The sequence below is a fragment of the Labeo rohita genome, chromosome 18 (genome assembly GCF_022985175.1).
Source record: "Labeo rohita strain BAU-BD-2019 chromosome 18, IGBB_LRoh.1.0, whole genome shotgun sequence".
NCBI lineage: Eukaryota > Metazoa > Chordata > Actinopteri > Cypriniformes > Cyprinidae > Labeo > Labeo rohita.
This window is the reverse complement of record NC_066886.1, coordinates 4,412,601-4,432,835: the sequence shown is the minus strand read 5'-3', so window position 1 is coordinate 4,432,835 and position 20,235 is coordinate 4,412,601. Positions and strand designations below refer to the sequence as shown.

General features: G+C 34.8%; 1 protein-coding gene across 1 annotated transcript in view; it reads right to left on the bottom strand.

Moving 5' to 3' along the window:
- The window catches only part of ptprq (protein tyrosine phosphatase receptor type Q), a 52,285-nt gene that overhangs the window by 15,347 nt on the left and 16,703 nt on the right, over window positions 1–20,235 (bottom strand). Inside the window, exons 20-32 of the mRNA XM_051135510.1 lie at window positions 19,359–19,579; window positions 16,607–16,676; window positions 15,429–15,628; window positions 15,083–15,323; window positions 13,404–13,532; window positions 13,025–13,171; window positions 10,425–10,585; window positions 9,950–10,349; window positions 9,039–9,200; window positions 8,785–8,964; window positions 8,037–8,144; window positions 7,669–7,950; window positions 5,892–6,173 (exon numbers count right to left, since the gene is read on the bottom strand). Coding sequence (XP_050991467.1) covers window positions 5,892–6,173; window positions 7,669–7,950; window positions 8,037–8,144; window positions 8,785–8,964; window positions 9,039–9,200; window positions 9,950–10,349; window positions 10,425–10,585; window positions 13,025–13,171; window positions 13,404–13,532; window positions 15,083–15,323; window positions 15,429–15,628; window positions 16,607–16,676; window positions 19,359–19,579 — 2,583 coding nt within the window. The remainder of the gene's footprint in view (window positions 1–5,891; window positions 6,174–7,668; window positions 7,951–8,036; window positions 8,145–8,784; window positions 8,965–9,038; window positions 9,201–9,949; window positions 10,350–10,424; window positions 10,586–13,024; window positions 13,172–13,403; window positions 13,533–15,082; window positions 15,324–15,428; window positions 15,629–16,606; window positions 16,677–19,358; window positions 19,580–20,235) is intronic.

The window sequence follows — 20,235 nt, the reverse complement described above, 5'->3', positions numbered from 1 at the left end:
GTGAAGAATGGCCAACAGATACACTTTAGAACAGGGAACAAATCACTCCAGTCTAAGTGAAAGATGTTCATCCAAAGTGCAACCATGAAGTGCAATGAGAATTTGTTCCCCAATCTAAAGTAATAAAATTAGGGCTCATCTCATGAAAGCTTGCAATATCAGGACATATTTCACCTCAAAACTACATATATTTACATTTACAAAGAAATTAAGCTTATTACAAGACTTTTAAGAGGTTGTCATGTCAGTTAAGCACATTTAGCCTTATTATTTTTTTGTTTTACTTTAAAGTACTATATATATTTAAGATAATATTTCCTTTATTAATTTAATTTAATGACCGAAGGCTGATATGTAAGGGTAACTTTTTTAACATTACAATAATGAGATTTCGGGAATGAAAATGACCTTTAATAAAATAAAATAAATAAAAAAAATAAATGTTAATATATTTTTTTAAATTTTAAATTACTCATCATGATATAAATGAGATTTTGGGAAATAAGAATGAGCTTAATTGTCAAAAAAGCAGGTCCTAAAACTGACTTTATGCAAAAAATAAATAAATAAATGTTAATAAAAATAATATATTTTTTTAAATACTCATCATGATAAAAATGAAATTTTGGGAATGAGAATGAGCTTAATTGTCAAAAAAGCACAAACACAAAAAAGCCCATAAAGGTCCAAAAACTGACTTTATGGAATAAATAAATAAATATTTTTAAAAATGCTCATCTTGATATAAATTATATATATATATTATACTTTTATATAATATACTTCAAAAAATCTTGGAGTGAAATATGACCACACAATTGAGATTCACCCATCAGTACAAAGCTCTATCCTATTAATTATTCTTTTAATTAATATTTAATTTATAAATTTATGCTTAAATAAAACATAAATAGCACACTGCAACATCAAACCAGTCAGTGATTCAAACCAGTCAACAATTATAATGATTAATGATTAAAGCAGTGAAGATAAATGATCGATCTTAAAATAAGAGATTACAATATTCATTAAAAATACAAAAGCACACATACAGCACACACTTGAACATGATATTCAGCAATTACACACATCTGTGAGTCTGTGGAAATGAAAAATGGTAAATAAACTCCGGCACCGCGTCTGCAAAATCCAGAGTCAAGATTACAGATATAGGAAAGGAGAGAGAAGCAGAGCAAGACAGGCTGATTGTGTTAGTAGGAAAATCCGTCTGGAGCACGTTCTGTATCCGAGATATTGCTTTGGGCTGAACTGAGCTGCCGAAGCTGGGTGATTCTCCAGTAACTGCAAACCGATCAGACGCAATCACTCACAAAGAACCAAACAGGACCATGGCGTTATTTATTCATATAGAACACTTTCAAAATCTCAGACACCAGGGGAGAAAAACCTTCATCTGTCTCAGAAGGTCACCTCTGCACCGTTTTTCCCAAAATCACACCAAAACTGTTTGTGACTCTAACATAAATTCTGAAACCAAGTCAACATATTCATATAAACATATAAAGTATGAAATAACTAATTTAAGTGTTTTAAGGTTGCACATTAATAGCTCAGTAGACCAAATGTAGTTCTCAATTATTTTTTTCTTTACTCCTAAAAGACTTTAGAAGAGCACAAATGAGGCAACTGTTGACATATAGTAAAAACTTAGAGCTATTAAAACCTCAATAGCTTCTCAAATCATTTGCTTTCATGAGAAATGCAGACATCTGTCTGTCAAACATCTGAGAAGCAGAAGATTTAAGCAAAAAAGTCCCCAGTTGCTCTCAAACAGGAGGTTTTGCTACATTTCTTAAGTGAAATCGACACATTTCGATATTTTCGAACACAAATATATAACACGTTACATAATGTACCCAGAAACTTACATCAACGCGCTATTTTCTATTTTCAACAAATCCTGTGAGAGGAAATGCAAGCTGGGATAGTCTAGAGACCGACAAATAAAAGGCTTCGAGATCAGATGCGCTCGGTCTCATGGTGAGGCCTCAACAATCCCAGTTTGCAGCTTGAAGGAAGTTGTCTCCTTTCACAAAATGTGCTGAATCTTTGCTGTGTTCGTGCATGTGGGTGTGTTTATGAGTTTCAGTGTGATTTTTTTGGAGCGTAATCAGTTGGAAAAGTGGTGCAGAGCTGCGATTCTCCTCTGAGTGTGTGAGGAGACTGACCGTCCTCTAGGGTGGTGAAGTTTAGATGGGGACTGAACACTGCCCCATCACCAACAGAAGTGCTGGAACTCATCCATACACTGTACTCGTGTCCTGCCCTCAGATCAGACAACACCAACCAGTGCTCTGAACCGGGAACCGTCTACAGAGAGAGAGAGAGAACATGGTCATTCACTGCCTGACTGAATCAGCATTTAATTTCAAGTTTGAATGTCTAAAAAAAATAAGAAGAATCATACAAAATACACGTTAATGTTTATTTAGTACTGATCTGAATAAGATATTTCACATAAAAGATGTTTACATAGTCCACAAGAGAAAATTACCTCTTTCAAAAGTTTACGTCCCTTTGATTCTTAATACTGTGTTGTTACCTGAATGATCCACAGCTGTGTGTTTTTGTTTTAGTGATAGTTGTTCATGAGTCCCTTGTTTGTCCTGAACAGTTAAACTGCCCGCTGTTCTTCAGAAAAATCCTTTGGGACCCACAAATTTGTTGGTTTTCCAGCATTTTTGTGTATCTGAACCCTTTCCAACATGACTTTTAGATCCATCTTTTCACACTGAGGACAACTGAGGGACTCATTTAAAACTATTACAGAAGGTTCAAATGCTCACTGATGCTCCAGAAAAAAAACAACAACAACAATGCATTAAGATGCATTAACTTTATGAATTTGAAGATCAGGGTAAATTAAACTTATTTTGTCTTCTGGGAAACATGTACAGTACGTATCTTCTGTAGCCTCTGAAGGGATTAACTAAATGAAAAAAAAATATGATATTTAGGCAAAATAAGAAAAAATGTACACATCTCCACTCTGTTCAAAAGTTTTCACCCCCTGGCTCTTAATGCATGTTTTTTTTTCTTCTTGACCATCAGTGAGTGTTTGAACCTTCTGTAATAGTTGCATATGAGTCCCTCAGTTGTCCTCAGTGTAAAAAGATGGATCTCAAAATAATACAGTCATCGTTGGAAAGGGTTCAACTACACAAAATGCTGAAAAAACAGAATTTGTGGGAGCTAAAGGATTTTTCTGAAGAACAGCAGGCAGTTTAACTGTTCAGGACAAACAAAGGACTTATGAACAACTATCACTAAACATTTTGCTAACCAAACAGCTAACAGTAGCCACAGTCTTCAATATTTTTCCCCCCATACTATGGAAGTCAATGGCTACCGCCAACTGTTTGGTTACAAACATTCTTTAGATCATCTTATTTTATGCTTAACAGAAGAAAGAATCTCAAACAAGTTTGGACCAACTTGATGGTGATGGCGATGATGACAGAATTTTCATTTTTGTGAGAAACTATTCCTTAAAATATACATGTCCAAAAACATGTCTATTTATTTCTTTGTGATTTCTGTGCAACTAATCGGAATTGTAAAACCTGTCAAATGTATTTTATCTAGTGAGGACATCAACACAAGAAAAGCTACCTTAAAGGTAAATAACTTTTTAATTCATATCTACAGTAAACTGCAGTTAAGACTACACTGTCTGCTAATTAAGTGTGATAAGCTTCCAGTCGATTTAGTTAACAGCTAATTAGAAAACACATTAAAACATGTTCTTTTTTTTTAAAAAAAAGTAAGATTTTGGATCAGGCTGATCAGACGTGACACTAAAGACTTCTTTTGAACTTTGCATTCATCAAGGAATCCTGAAACAAGTATCACAGTTTTCAACAGCGATAATAATAGGAAATCAGCATATTAGAATGATAATAATCAGCAAATCAGCATATAAGAATGATTTCTGAAGGATCATGTGACACGACTGGAGTAATGGTGCTGAGAATTCATCTTTGCATCGCAGGAATGAATTACATTTTGAAATATATTTAAATGTAACCCTGGACCACAAAAGGATCCATTTTCAGAAGAATTTATACATCATCTAAAAGCTGAATAAATAAAAAGCTTTCCATTGATGTATGGTTTGTTAGGATAGGACATTATTTGGCCGAGAGACAACTAATTCAAAATCACCTTTAAAGTTGTCCAAATGAAGTTCTTAGCAATGCATATTACTAATCAAAAATTTGTTTTGATATATTTATGGTAGGAAATTTACAAAATATCTTAATGGAACATGATCTTTACTTGATATCCTAATGATTTTTGGCATAAAAGAAAAATTAATCATTTTGACCCATACGATGTATTGTTGGCTACTGCTGCAAAATATATCCGTGCAACTTATGACTGGTTTTGTGGTCCAGGGTCACAGACAGAAAATAGAACACCACCATGTTTAGTGTCTCCAAAAAGATCAATACTCATCTGTGTGAGTGTATATACCTGGTTATACTCTGTATAATTGTGCATATAGTAGATGGTGTAGTATTGGATGATGCCGTTGGGTTCATTCGGAGGACTCCAGCTGAGACGCACTGTAGTGGTGGTGAGGAGTGTATATGATACATTTTGTGGAGGGTCAGAGGGGGCTGCAAAACAGAGAAATTATTTACCATTATAACTATGAGGGCAATGCTGTTTCATGATATTGTGTGATATTCAAAACCTAGTGAGCTGCCTCTAGGCCTTATAACTGACTGCACTGAAATGTCCAGACAGAAGTTAAATGTCCTGTTATTCATTTCTATTAATATTTTTAGTATAAGTAAAATAGACTCTTTCAATCTTTCAAAATTTCAGGGTTGACCACTTTTCTCTTATGCTCACCAAGGCTGTATTTATTTGAGCATTTGATCACAACTCCAGATAACGTATTACTATTTGAATATATTTGAATATTTAATTTATTACTGTATTGTAATTTATTTATCTGATATTACCATTAGAAACATGCTTATAATGATTAGAGATGTTGTCTAACAAAATGTGTTCATATTTACCTGATTCTATAGTACTAAATGTGATGTAAATCAGCATTCCTCCATCTCCGAGTCGAGTCCAGCTCCTCACAGATGCATTATATTGACCCAATCCATCCACACTCACCACCACTGACGTTTCCGTCACATTAGCGACAAACTCAGAGCTCAGATTCCTAATACACACACATGAATATAGTTTCAATCTAGTACAGCCAGGTCTTTGCTAAAAACAGATTTTAAATCATCTTTACTTACCACACTCTCACTATGTAGTATAAAATCTCAGAGTTGGCCTCCTCGGGAGCTTTCCAGGACAACTCTACCTCAGTATCAGACAATTTCCTAGCGATTAAGAATTTTGGAGGGGAACTGGGTACTGTCATTTAGGAAAAACAGCTATTATAGACCCAAAACTGTGGAAAAGGAGTTTACTCTCGAACATGACAGTGATTTGAGTTAGTAAATGTAAGAGAATGTCTCCCATGCCATGAGTGGCATTCACATTTGTCCTTCCTGACAGCTGCTAATGGAAAAACTAACCAACCAAACACAGAGAAACAAACACAAACTTTGTCGGCAGGTTCTGTCTCCTGAGAAAGATTAAACTTGGTTTAAAGGCTAAATTGATCCATAACACCAGAATGCTTTCAGAAATGTTCTGTGGAAGAAATAAAAAGAGTTAAAAATAACAAAGCACACCCATTTCTTGCACGCAGATCACCGAAAAGCTGTAAAAAGAAAAAATGTTGATGTGTGACCTTGATGATTTCGGCATGTTTAGCCAGACTGACACTAAAAAGGAAAAACAGCTTAATTAAACACCACAAGGTCCGTTTGTTAAAACCAAAGACTCACCGTCCTCCAGTGTGGTGATGTTCAGGATCTCGCTCGTGTGGTTTCCCATGCCGACCTGTGTGGCAGCCTGTACGCTGACACGGTAGCGTGCATATTTTCGCAGGTTGGACAGAATGACATAAGGCACATGTGTGGTTTGGTTCAGACTGTGTGTGGCGTTCCAGTATTCCACGTTGTAGAACAGGATGATGCCATTTGCGAGAAGCGGGGGTGACCATGACACGTTGACCTCGCTGGAACCGATGTTCTCATAGGTCAAGTCATAAGGTGGGCTGCCAGGTACTGCAAAGAAACAATTAAACGGCACATTAGGATGAAGTCAGCACTTAGTGCAAAAATATATCAGCCTGCAAACTGCTGATATTCAATACACAGTTCTCCCATTCATGCGATAAATAATATTAGAACATAAAGTGGGCTTTTTAATTAATTAAATTTATTTTGGAAACAGTGGAGAGGGAGAACGAGATTAGAATCTGCATTTCCCACATAACCAGCTCAATATGCTGAAATAATAAAAAGAAGTAGACACGAGTACCATAACTCAAAATGCTCGTGTAGTAACCACCAGGCCATGGTCCTTTTTTTTTGCCAATTTGTTGCTGTTTTTGAATTTTTTACATATTTAACAGTACAAAGAGGACAGGAAACTATAGGTAGAAGACAAAGAAAGGGTAAAGATATAAACTTGAATCACCTGAATAAGCACTATGGCTTAATATGTAAGAGCAGGTGTGCTGGGAAGTGAGATTTTATGAATAAAGGTGTATTCACACACTAACGCTCAGAAGTTTGAGGTCGGTAAAACGGTTCTGAAAGAAGTTATGCTCACCAAGGCCGCATTTATTTGTTTAAAAATATAGTAAAAACAAGAATAATGTGAAATATTATTACAATTTAAAATACCTGTTTTCTATTTGAATATATATTAAAATGTAATTTATTTCTGTGATGCAAAGCTGAATTTTGCAGCACCATTACTCCAGTCTTCAGTGTCACATGATCCTTCAAAAATCACTCTAAAATGCTGATTTGCTACTTAAGAATATTTCATATTATTATCAATGTTGAAAACAGTTATTTTTGTGCAAACTGTGATGCTTTTTTAGAATTCTTTGATTAAAAAAAATGTTCAAAAGAACAGATTTTATTTAAAATAGAAAACTTTTGTAACATTCACTTTTGATACATTTAATGTGTTCTTGCTGATTAAAAGTATGTTTGCTGCAACAAAAAATCTGAAAGTCACTCATCTTTATTAATGAGAGAGGGTGATTTACATTCCACTTTATCCAAATTGAAGTAGAGATGCAATGAGTGGATAGCGACTGGGTTAAAAACAAGAGTTCACATTTTGATGCCTGATAGAATTGACCCGTTCGCAAACGGCTTGATTGACAGGCGATCTGACCAATCATAATGCCGAATCCACCATCCTGTCCGACAAACAATTCAGACAGGAGAGTAGATCAACTTCAGTCGTCATCTTGTCAGTTTCCTCTTTGCTTCGCAATGTTTTTATCACTGTGTGAGAACATGATGTGTAGTGTGAGAGCAGCATTGTTTTTTGGACATAGCAACAGTAACTAAAGAGGGTGGGAATGTCTACTAGAAAGCAAACAGCACCAAGGCTTTAATCGCTGTATGTGTGAATGCGCCTTAATTGTAGAAACCCTTTGAAAGGGGTAGAGTGTGGGATTTCAGTATGAGGTTGGATTAAAGTTTTATGCAACTTCTAGTTTTTCAATTAAACATGAACGCACACACAATGACTCACCATCCTCCCCTGACAGCATCTGAAGAGTATCAGAAATCTGGTTCCCATGTCCGTGTAGTGTAAACGCCCGGACAGTCACATTGTAGTGTGTGTACGGCTTCAGGTAGCGCAGTGTGGCACTGGGCGATGTGCTGTTGACTGTGTTGCTGTATGTGCCGTTGGTGTAAGAGACCTTGTACTGGCGGATGATGCCGTTGGGTTTCTCTGGTGGAGACCAGGTGAGGGTTGCAGTGGAGGAGGTGGTTTTCACTACGGACAGATTCCGAGGGGGTGAATCTGGCTCTGAAAGACACATGGAGGCATGCTAAGAGATTTCACAAGGGTTTAAGGGTGCTTCTGTAGGGTATGAAAAATAACTGGCTCAATACCATCCTCTAGTGTCATAACGAAGATGTAGTCTTCATCGGTCAGTGGACTTTCCCCCACGGCGGTAGACGCCGCCACGCGCACCTTGTAACTGCTGTACTTCTCCAGACCTATGGATATGAGCATATACAGTTGAAGTGAAAAGTTTACATACACCTTGCAGAATCTCCAAAATGTTATTTATTTTACCAAAATAAGAGGGATTATACAAAATCATGTTATTTTTTTTATTTAGTACTGAGCTGAATAAGATATTTCACATAAAAGACGTTTACAGTACACAAGGGAAAATAATAGTTGAATTTATGAAAATGTGACCTGGTGCATTTGTACATTTGATTCCTAATACTGTGTGGTTACCTGAATGATCCACAGCTGTTTTTTTTTGTTTGTTTGTTTGTTTGTTTGTTTTGTTTAGTGATAGTTGTTCATGAGTCTCGTGTTTGAACAGTTAAACTGCCCGCTGTTGTTCAGAAAAATTCTTAGTTTTTAGCATAGAGTGTATGACTGTATGAGATCCATGTTTTCAGAGGGACTCATATGCAACTATTACAGAAGGTTCAAACGCTCACTGATGCTTCATAAGGAAACATGATGCATTAAGAGCCGGGGGTGAAAACTTTTGAACAGAATAAAGATTTGTTCATTTTTGGTGTCCTTTTTGGTGCCACTGTACTAATTTCTTTAACAAAAAACACAAATAAACAAACAAAAAAACACTTTTGAATGGTAGTGTACTTAGTGTGTTACCTGTGAGCACTGCAGTAGTGGTGTTCGTCATCTGTCGTAATTGCTGGTTTGTAAGGAGATTTTCTGCATACACAGTGTAGTGAGTAATCTTGCCGTTAGGGTTGAGCGGTGGATCCCAAGTAACATGTATAGAGGTGGATGTCATGTTCTGATAGGACACATTCTGAACAGAGCTGGGCACTGTTGGGAAACACTGGGGTTACTTTATACAGGGGTTGTATGTTACAACTACTGTACTTGAACTTCAATTTTACCTTGTTCAGTTGTCTTGACTGTAACTTCTGTGAAAGGACCTTCTCCAATGATGTTTCTTGCTGTCACGCTAAATGTGTACTCGGTGAAAGGACTCAGTCTTCTCACCACATACATGATGTTATTAGACGACAAGTCTGCTGTCTCCTCAGTGGGAGGCAGGACTGTCAATCAAAAAGCACAACCAATCACAATACAGAAAGCAGAAGCAACAGAGAGCAACAGTGACTACCCACCTTTTCAGCGCCCATGATCACTAAAAATAATTTTTTTATTGGGATTTTAAAAAATTCTTCAATTAAGAATTAGCACAACAACATTATAAACTCCGGTATTACTTTATGGTAAGAACCAATTCTCACTATTAACTAGTTGCTTATTAGCATGCATATTACTAGGATGTTGTACTACATTATAAAAGAGTATGCAGTAATAACATATTGAGTGTAAATTATAATTTCCATTTAGATTATTAAATGGATGCCACCTTACTGGGACAATAAATCCCTCCCTACGCCTACCCTAACCCTACCCGATAATTTATTTTCAACTTTTTTCATTGAAAATGGATGCCTTTCCGATGTGATTAGAGTTTAGAAAAGGGAGAAAAAAAAGTTTGTCAAAAGGCGCAATCAAACTCGGTCAATTGCGTCGAAAGGACTATGGCACGTGCTTTACCATCTGTGCGACTGGAGCTGACATTTGGTGCTCATCTTTTGCAGTGTTGATTAGCCAAATTACACGTTGGAGGCAAATAGGCGGGCTATTTGCACTTAGTGTAAATAGAGACTCCTAAACTTTATGGAAATATAGTATAAATAACTTATTATGATTTGTTAATTTGACTGTGTATCCAAATCACAACCTTAAAATGAGGTTATAGTGGGTGGAGTCAGGGGGAGGAGTTATTTACCTTCTATTCCAATAGTGGTGGCAGGCCTCGTTGGGGGGTTTGTCTGCTGCTGGGTGGAGTCTGTGGCGATCGCCCTAGTGAAGCGACGGGGCTGGGAGGGGCTTAGGTTAACCAATTGTGGTTGGTCAGTTCCTCGAGTGAGAGCGGAAAGTTCAGTCGAAAGCTCCTCGGTAACAGCCTCAGTCTCAGACTGAACAGATGCATCGGTTCTGTCGCGGGTCACTGTGAGCCAGGGTGGAGGTGTGTGGGGGGTGCTCGGGGTCAGAGGAAGGTCAGTGTCAGTCGTATCGGTGTTGGTAAAACCACGACCCAGAGCGGGAAATGTTCCATGTGAGGTAAGAGCGAAAGCAGATGCTGTGGTGATGTCAAGCGACCTCGCATTACGACGAAGTGGAGCGTTCTGTAACACAAAGATATATATTCAAGCTAAACCAAATACAACACATGTGTGTTTGTGGAGTTTAGTGCATTTTACCTGTCCTCGCAGGGTGATGTCCTGTACAAGGGTACTGCGGTATAACACTAGAATCCGATAATGTGTGATTAGTCCGTTCGGTTGGCTCGGGGGACTCCAGGACAGACGGACCGAGGTGGAGTCAACAGCTTCTGCTGTCAGACGAGACACAGCACTCGGGGCTATAATGGAAATAAATGCAAACACATATAGTTAACAACACGCTTTGCCATTTACCAGGGGCCTCAGTACAGTTCCAAGCCTGCATGATGACTTTAAATTAAAATTAACTTAAGAGCAAAACATGATTAAAAAGACTAGAAAAGTCAGGTAAATTTATTTCTAATAAAAAATATAAAATATAATGTTCAGTTACTTAACTTCTGTTTTTCACAGTTTACTTTTTATTTAATTATTTTAATAAAAAAATATTATAAAATCTATTTATAATATTTACATAAATACTTAAAAATTTAATTTAATTAATTTAAATTGTGATTTAGTTTTTGTAAATAAAACAGCTTTATTACAGCAATTCTGTGAAATAATGTTAATATAAGGCTGCTTTTTAATATTCTTAATATATTTAAGCAAACTGTGATTAATTTTTTTTTTCAGGATTCTTTGATGAATTTAAAATCTAAAAGAACAGCATTTGAAATAAAGATTTTTTTTTGTAGCATTATAAATATTTTTATTGTCACTTTTGATCAATTTAGTGCATCCTTGCTAAATAAAAGTATCAATTTCTTTTAAAAAATCTCTTGAAGGCTAGTGTATGCCCATGTAAAGTCAGGGTTGGATTATTAATGTCCATTACAGGGAACAGCTGATATATTTTCCCATTTTTACAGCCCTGAGAAAAATGCAGGCCTTTATTTATCACCCATATCCAGCATTGTATGCTTTGAGGCCTTGAACCAAAATCTAATTTTAGATAAAAGCAACCCTAAGTGAACAAATAACCTTTCTTGTTTTTCCACACATTTAATGAGCATTTTCTTATTCAGCACCAATTGGCTCTGTATGAAAAAGCTATTTCCTCCAGCTAAATTAACCCAATTAAAGGTAGAATTAGAGATAGCTGATTTCACAGACATACTTAATTACAACCAGACCAGCTAAATATAAAGCTCATTTATAACACTCACTTACTTTGACCCCTGAGTCTGAACACTTACAGAAGTCGCAAACGCTTTCTCCAAGCAGATGAATCAAAAATTAAATTGTTCTGTATGACATGGCTCCCAATATGTCACCATCAAGCATACACAGACACAGTTTACGAAAACACATGACACCAGCGATCAATCATGGTGGAGGTCATGTGATGACAGCCTGGATGTCTGAAGAAACCATTAATTCTCCATTGTAGCGGAAAATACACAAGACGAATTTGTGGCAATTCATCCATGAACCACAACTAAAGTGTAGCTGGGTCATGCAGAAAGAAAATGGAGAGAAAAACAAAAGAAATTCCACATCAGCAGTATCTAAAGTGATTCTTTAAGTTACAGTTGGTTATTGTGTATGATATTTCATACAGGGAATGTGGGTTTTGTTTATTATTTCAGTCTTTATTGAATAAAATCAGCTGAAGTATATACTTTGATCACTCAGGTTCACTTTTTCTAATATTATATCATGTCTGAAGGTTTGAAACATCCACTGTGACAAATAAAAACCAATGAAAGACAAAATCAGCAACAGTGCAGATGACATTCCACAGGTTACGTTTATCTAACTATAGTAAAGAAATAATTTTGTCTTCAGATGTTGGCTAAATCTGATAAAATAAAACCTGATAAAAATATGTGGACAAATAAAATAAAATAAAACAAAATTAAATTAAATTAAATAAAAAAAATAATAAATAGTAATAAATAATAATAAAATAAATAATAAAATACAATAAATAAAATAAAAAATAAAAATAAAGTGTAAAATAAAATAAAACAGGTTTAACTAACTATAGTAAAGCAGTAATTTTTGTCCTCAGAAGTTGGCTAAATCTTATAAAACCTCCCTTTGGGATAATATGGGGACATCAAAAAAATAAAATAAAATAAAATAAAATAAAAAATGAAATGAAATAAATTAAATTGAATAAAATAAAAAATACAATAAAATAAAATACAATAAAAATAAAATAATAAAGTATAAAATAATAAAGTATAAAATAAAATAAAATAAAATAAAATAGGTTTATCTAGCTATATTAAAGAAGTAATTTTGTCCTCAGAAGTTGGCTAAATCTCATAAAACCTCTCTTTGGGATAATATGGGGACATTGAATAAAATTAAATACAACTAAATTAAATTAAAAACAAAATACAATAAATAAATAAAATAAACAATAAAATAAACAATAAAGTATAAAATAAAATAAAATAAAATAAACTAGATTTATCTAACTATAGTAACAAAGTAATTTTGTCCTCAGAAACTGGCTAAATCTTATGAAACCTCCCTTTGGGATAATATGGGGACATTGAATAAAACAAAACAAAACAAAACAAAACAAAAAATATCTTAGCAAAGCTGAAACGCTCTTTTTTAGAAGATACGATTTGGGTAAGGGTAAGTCCTCATTTAGTTAGCTAGTAAACTTATGTTTTTACCTTCTGCTAGTGTTGTAATGTTGATCACTGCTGCCGGTCCTATGGCCCCTGCTGATCTGGCCATCACGTGGATGTAGTATCGTGTGTATGGAGTCAGTCCAGTGTACATAAATGCCTGTTCGATTGTGCTGTTCTCACTAATTAACCCTGAAATACACACATACATGCACCACATTAGTACACAAACAATGAAAGGATGTGCTTTGCATTAAGTAGTCTGGAGCATGTCAGGAGCATGTGTGCTAAAAGCAAGGTCATACAGCTTCACATACTCCCTAGTTTTTGTTATATAAAGCTCCTGTCACAGTGTGGTGTCTGTCTGATAATATGAAAGGTTAAGGCATTGGTTTGATAGTCAAGAGGTGTTAGCAAATGTTACCTTCAGAGCTATGAAGCTGGATGATGTAACTGAACCGTCCTGTGGTGATCTTCGGAGGCTCCCAAGTCAGAGATAGAGATTTAGAAGTGATGTTTCTGAAAACCACGTTTTGAGGTGGGTCTTCAGGGGCTGCAACACACATTCACACTTTTTTAAATTTTTTTTTTTTTTTTAACATTTTTGATTTGTGACCTGGACCACAAAAGCAGTCATAAGGGTCAATATTTTGATATTTATACATCCTCTGAAAGGTGAATAAATAAGCTTTTCATTGATGTATGGTTAAAAATTAAATTTTGATATATTTACGGTAGGAAATTTAAAACATTTCTTCATGGAACATGATCTTTATTTAATATCCGAATGATTTGTGGCATAGAAAATCGATAATTTTGACCCATACAATGTATTTTTGACTACTGCTACAAATACCTGTGTCACATTTGTTACAGAAAATTGAGATTCTGTATTATTGTAAAAATTGTAATTATTTAGATAACACAACATTAAAATGTCATTTGCAATAGAAATTATGTATAACACGTATTACTGAATCATGCACAAACACATCAGAGACATTTAAGTAAATAGACTTTTGAATAGACTTAAAATTTTCTTATGCTCACCAAGGCTGCATTTATTTGATTTAAAATAAAGTTAAACTGTATTATTTTGACTTAAAATTAAACAATTTAAAATAACTGTTTTGTCTTTTAAATAAATTTTAAAATGTAATTTATTCCTGTGATGCAAAGCTGAATTTTCAGCAGCCATTACTCTAATCTTCAGTGTCACATGACCCTTTAGAAAATAAAATTCTAATATGCAATCATTCTTATATGATAATATATGCAAATTCTAATATATTTTTACAGAACTTCTGATCCATTTAATGCACCCTTGCTGAATAAAAGCATTACTTTCATTAAAATTTTTTTTTTGAAAAATTGCAATGCATTGTATGATCTCATAAATAACCACATAAGTAACCACATTTATAATACTTATCTATATATATTTTACACCTTCAGAAACCATAATGCATTAAAACACATCACAAACCACCAATTTTTAGAATCTGAAAATACTATCAGGCATTTTAACTTTGGTTACAATTATTTGTGACCCTGGACCACCGAATCAGTAGGCAGGGGTCTTAAATGAAGAATTATACATCACCTGAATGCTGAATAAATAAGCTTTCCACTGATGTATGATTTGTTAGGATAAGACAATATTTATTTGAAAATCCGAGGGTGCAAAAAAATCTAAATATTGAGAAAATCACCTTTATATTTGTCCAAATGAAGTTCTTAGCAATGCATATTACTAATCAAAAATTAAGTTTTTATATATTTATGGTAGGAAATGTACAAAATATGTTCATGGAACATGATCTTTACTTAACATCCTAATGATTTTTGGCATAAAAGAAAAATCAATAATTTTGACCCATACAGTGTATTTTTGGCTATTGCTACAAATATATCCATGCTACTTAAGACTGGTTTTGTGGTCCAGGGTTACATCTATGAAAAGATATAATGAATTACAACATACACTATGAATACCTTTACAATGCAATATAAATAAAATCTTACTGCCAATCTTGTGAACAGCAGCGTAGATATACAGTATCTGAGAATTAAGAATGTGTGTGTGTGTGTGTGATAGCATACCAGCCTCTGGCATGCGGACCATAGTGCTGGCGATCTGTCCCTCCCCATCACTGGTAAAGGCGGAGACTTCAAACACGTAGGGAGTGTAGGGGCGGAGCTCATCAATCTTCACACTGATTGGAACGCTCCAGATGGAGGCGGGCGGTACGGCTGAGAGCGTAACCGTGGGCAACACAGCAGAGGTCAACTGCGAAGACTCGGACGGGCTTGGAGTTCCACGAGATAAGATGTCTGCTGCATCCTAGAAGACACATACGTGCACATAAACATTTGGAAACTAACTGTAAAGATTGGCAGACCAATGCATATACCATTAAAATATTCATTAATGCAAGTACAAACACACGTTGCAGTGAGGCAGGGCTCCATTCATGATGTCTTCTGCGTTGAGCTCCAGTGTGCGAACGGTCTGGCCTGTTCGAGCATGTTTGACTTTTACAGCAAACTTAGTGATGAGACCATTAATGCGTACAGGGAGAAACCATGTCACTAACACCGATGTGTGATCCTCAGCAAATGCTGTGAGGTTTGACACCAGACCAGGAGCTGTGAGATTGAACATAAACACATGAATCAGAACACATACATTTAAGCATACTGTATGCAAATACAACCACACTTACAGCATGCATCACTTTTAGGCAACATATTAGAAGCAGAAGATTTAAGATAGCATTTACACTACCATTCAGAAATGTGGGGTCGGTAAGATATTTTGTTTTTTAGTCTGTTATGCTTACGAAGACTGTACTTATTTGGTCAAAAATACAGTAAAAACAGTAATATTGTGAAATATTATTACAATATAAAATAACTTTTTCCTATTTTCCATTTTTTTAAAATGTAAATTATTCCTGTGATGCAAAGCTGAGTTTTCAGCACCAATACTCCAGTCTTTAGTTTCACATGATCTTTGAGAAATTATTGTAATCTTATGATTTGCTGCTCAAGAAACATTTATTATTTTTACTGTTTAAAATAGTTGCTACAATCTTACATATATTTACTGTCACTTTGCATCTAATCACTTCGCTTTGAAATGTGCAGCGAAAACATGATGAAGGGATTAAGCCATATTGTGCTTTTGGTTTTAGCTCGTTTGACAGATACTGTTAAAGCATAAACACAACTTTAAACCCATCTTTTCATATCGTCATGTGACCACGGTGATATCGAGATTTTGCTATCGCGGTACCACGATATCTATAATACTGTTACATTACTAGTAATGTTGAGGGAAATGTTAATTTTAAATAAATTCTATTCTTTATTTAAATGTTCCATTAAATTAAATTGTACATTTTCACCCAATACTGGTATGCTTTGTGTATTTTTTGCTTATTAGAGTATCAAAATGCACTTCACGGGAGGAGTGCTATTAGTGTTTTACAAACGAGTGAGCATTAACAAAGCTGCTGTCCATGAAGAGAATTTTGAATCAGTTACTTAAGATGCCGCCTTTGAAGACAGCGAAGAGGCTCACTAGGGCATTGAAAAAGCTTATGTGAAATATATGTTGCTTACGGGCCTCTGCAGTTTTGTAGTACAGAGACTGGCTAAAAGGTCCAATTCCTGCTTTGTTTATTGCTGCAACCTGTAGAAAAAAGACAGAAGAAAAGCTTTTAAAAGCAATGCACACCGCATAAGAACATCTGCTTGATTTATCACCATGACTTAGCAGAGGTGGTTATATAAACACTGTGAATGAAGATTCCAATGCAAGATGATCTTCTCCAGACAAGAGATCCATCAAATACTGTCAAACGTACAAACACACGCTCGCACAAAAGCTCAGAGAGTCAATTCAGAGTTCACGGTGTACTCAGCCAATGAATTCACGAGACAAATGAGGGAAAACAGAGATCCCTCGTGGATCCAGAGTTCTCTGTAGGAGATGAATAATTCATGGCTGATAAATTATTGAGTGGGATCAATGGAATAGAGGCCACTGGCAACTTTCCCATGGACAGTTAATCCAGTAGTGTCTGCTGAACGCTGGACCTTCCCTATAGAGTTGAAAAGCATTTTCAGGAAATTTTTTACTGGCTGCTGTTTCATTAGAGGTGACACAATACACCACAATGACGTTAAATTACGGAAAACACACAAAGGAGGATCTAACATCTCTAGAATTTCTCACCAGGAATCTTTAAGAAACAAATTTTCTCATGACGTCACATCTGAATTTGTTTAGAAGTGTGCACTAGGACAATTCTGCTTTGGATTATAAGCATATTATAAGAAAACACACGTTCACGTTCATATTCTTTGGCCATTATACTCTCATAGTGGAATCATGATACATAATGAAGTTGCAATCTGTTTTTCTTTAAAAAAGGTAAAAGACACATACTGTGAGGCATTTTTATTTTTGTCATAGTCATTTGTGCTCCTATACCTGCCATGATTAAAGGTAGTTTTTTAAAATTAAAGTGTCTTGTCTCTTCGAGTGCTTCAAACTCCCCTAGTAAAAAAGTAATAGATTTAAAATGTGTTTATTTTATACTAAGTATAGTTCAAGTCTATTAACACATTTGCTGACATATCGCTCGAGACTTACTGGTATAAAAATTATAAAAAAGTTGTAATTAAACTTTATTTGAAGTACTACTTGCGCACAATGTACATTTCTTAATATTTAGCCTAAAATATGTTTTAATGGTACTATTGATGAGGATTGTATGATCTTTAAATAATATCGGCCTTTCAGTGCAAAATATTTAGCTAAAGTACACTTGCAATAGTTCCACTTTAGCACAATCAAATATACTTAAGTATATCTTTAGTTGGACTTCAGCACTACTTTCGCACAATTAAAGTGCATTAAGTATAAAATTAGTTGTTCCAATTTAGCAGACTGTAAGTAAAACAGTTTAGTTGTATGTAATATGTAAATGTATTTGTAGTATACTTAGCATGAAATAAATGTATTTTAAACACATTTTAGCATATTTATTTTTCACTAGGGTCTGTTTTCAACCTTTATTGCAAATTCGCTCCTTGAACAAATGTTTCCTTCTATTACAACTATGCTCACTGACATTATTATTATTTTATTACATTGTAGCTTTTGCTATCAATGCATTTGTAATTCTGTTATTTTATATGTACACTACCATTCAAAAACTTTTTTCTTTACTCAAAAATGTATAGTTTTTTTCAGCAAGGATGCATTACATTGATCAAAAGTGACAGTTAAGACTTTTATAATGTTACAATAGATTTATATTACAAAAATGCTGTTCTTTTGAACTTTCTATTCACCAAAGAATCCTGAAAAATCTTAGTTTTCTAAAACATATATTAGGTTTTCAACATTCTGGAATATTATTGCAATTTAAAACAACTGTTTTCTATTTTAACATATTTAAAATGTAATTAAATCCTCTGATTCAAAGCTGAACTTTTAGCTTCATTACATCTTCAGTTTCACATGATCTTTCAGAAATCATTCTAATATGATTTGCTGCTCAAGAAACATTTCTTATTTTCACATTTGAAAAAAGTTGGTACAATCATACATGCATTTACTGTCAGTTTTGGTTAATTTAATGCATCCTTGAAAAAATTTTTTACTGACCCCAAACCTTTAAAGGGTAATGTAATTTCGGGTAAAATGGGTCTGGCAATACTAGAAAGCATCGTGATGAGCTCAGAGAATATTTTATTGAGGATTACATCAAAATTTAGTAAAATGTCAATTATAAATATATTTTATTGTACAATTTATATTACAAAAATGCTGTTCTTTTGAACTTCCTATTCATCAAAGAATGCTGAAAAATCAGTTCTCTCAAAAATATTAGGTAATCATTAATAATAAGAGGAAATGTTTCTTGAACAGAAATCAGCATATTAGAAGGATTTCTGAAGAATCATGTAACACTGAAGACTGAAAATTTAGCTTTACCATCAAAATAATAAATGACATATTAAAAAATATTCAAATAGAAAAACAGTTCTCTTAAATCGTAATAGTATTTCACAATCCTAACCCCTAATTTTTAAACGGTAGTGTATAATATTTCTCACAGCTGCCGCATACTGCTATATAATATGATACCTCTTTGCAGAAGTTATTGTACTTCAGTTCCTTTTCACAGTTTCCGAAAAACATATTGTAGTCAAATGTGTTATGCATACACTCTAGGAAGCTTGATATTCTGTTCCAATAATATTAGAAAATCCATGCTGTGGGCAAAGACCATTATGTATTTTTTGTGCTTTTTCCTCATTTTTGTTTTTAAATAAATAACTGAAAGGCTCAAGCGTGCACCTTGATGTTGTACGTGGCTCCAGGGGTGAGTGTGTTCAGCAGGGTTTCTGGGATGTCTAGGGTCTTGGTGACCTCAGTGAAGGTAGGGTCAGGATATGGACACATCTCCTTATATCTGATGACAAATGAGTGAATTGAGGGGTCGAGAGGCATCCGCCAGGACAGCAGGATCCCAGTGGAACCGACCCGCTCACCTTCTGGCTTAGAGGGGGCTGCAGGTACTGCATACACATAAATAAAAACACAGAAATAATAATAATAATAAAAAATGCATTCAACATGTTATCCTACTTTATGACAGCTCAAATCTAATTGGTTAATTACAGCAGTTACTTTTTTACAGTTTTTACACACAATTAATTTTAATTCATTGTCACTTCTTGCATTTATGCTGCCATTATATTCTCTTCTTCTGCAATGAAGCAGGACGGATATTGTTGCGCTGACTTAGATTTGGTATCATCCAGGTCATTATCAAATTTAGAGGTCTTTCAGAAGGCGTTTGGGTCGCTAACAGCTATCCGTTGTTGTGGAGGTGTTAGCCATTTAGGAGAATAACAATATAAAGCCATCAGAAAGCGTGACCCGACCATGCCATTCTCAGAGGGACGAGCAACAAGCACCCTGGGAATCTGATACCGACCTATCAAAGCCTGCTAACTGGAATCAGCATCAATTATGCAAACATAAATATACACACACACACACACACACACTGGAACACAAATGGAACAACATGCATATGGATTCATGTACAACATCTCAAAGGGTTTCGCCTTTCAATTTCCGTCACTGGTTCTACGCTTACAAAACAAAACTGTAGTACAGAGATGGTGTCGGATGGTACTTTTTATGTATAACATGGTAATGTATGCTT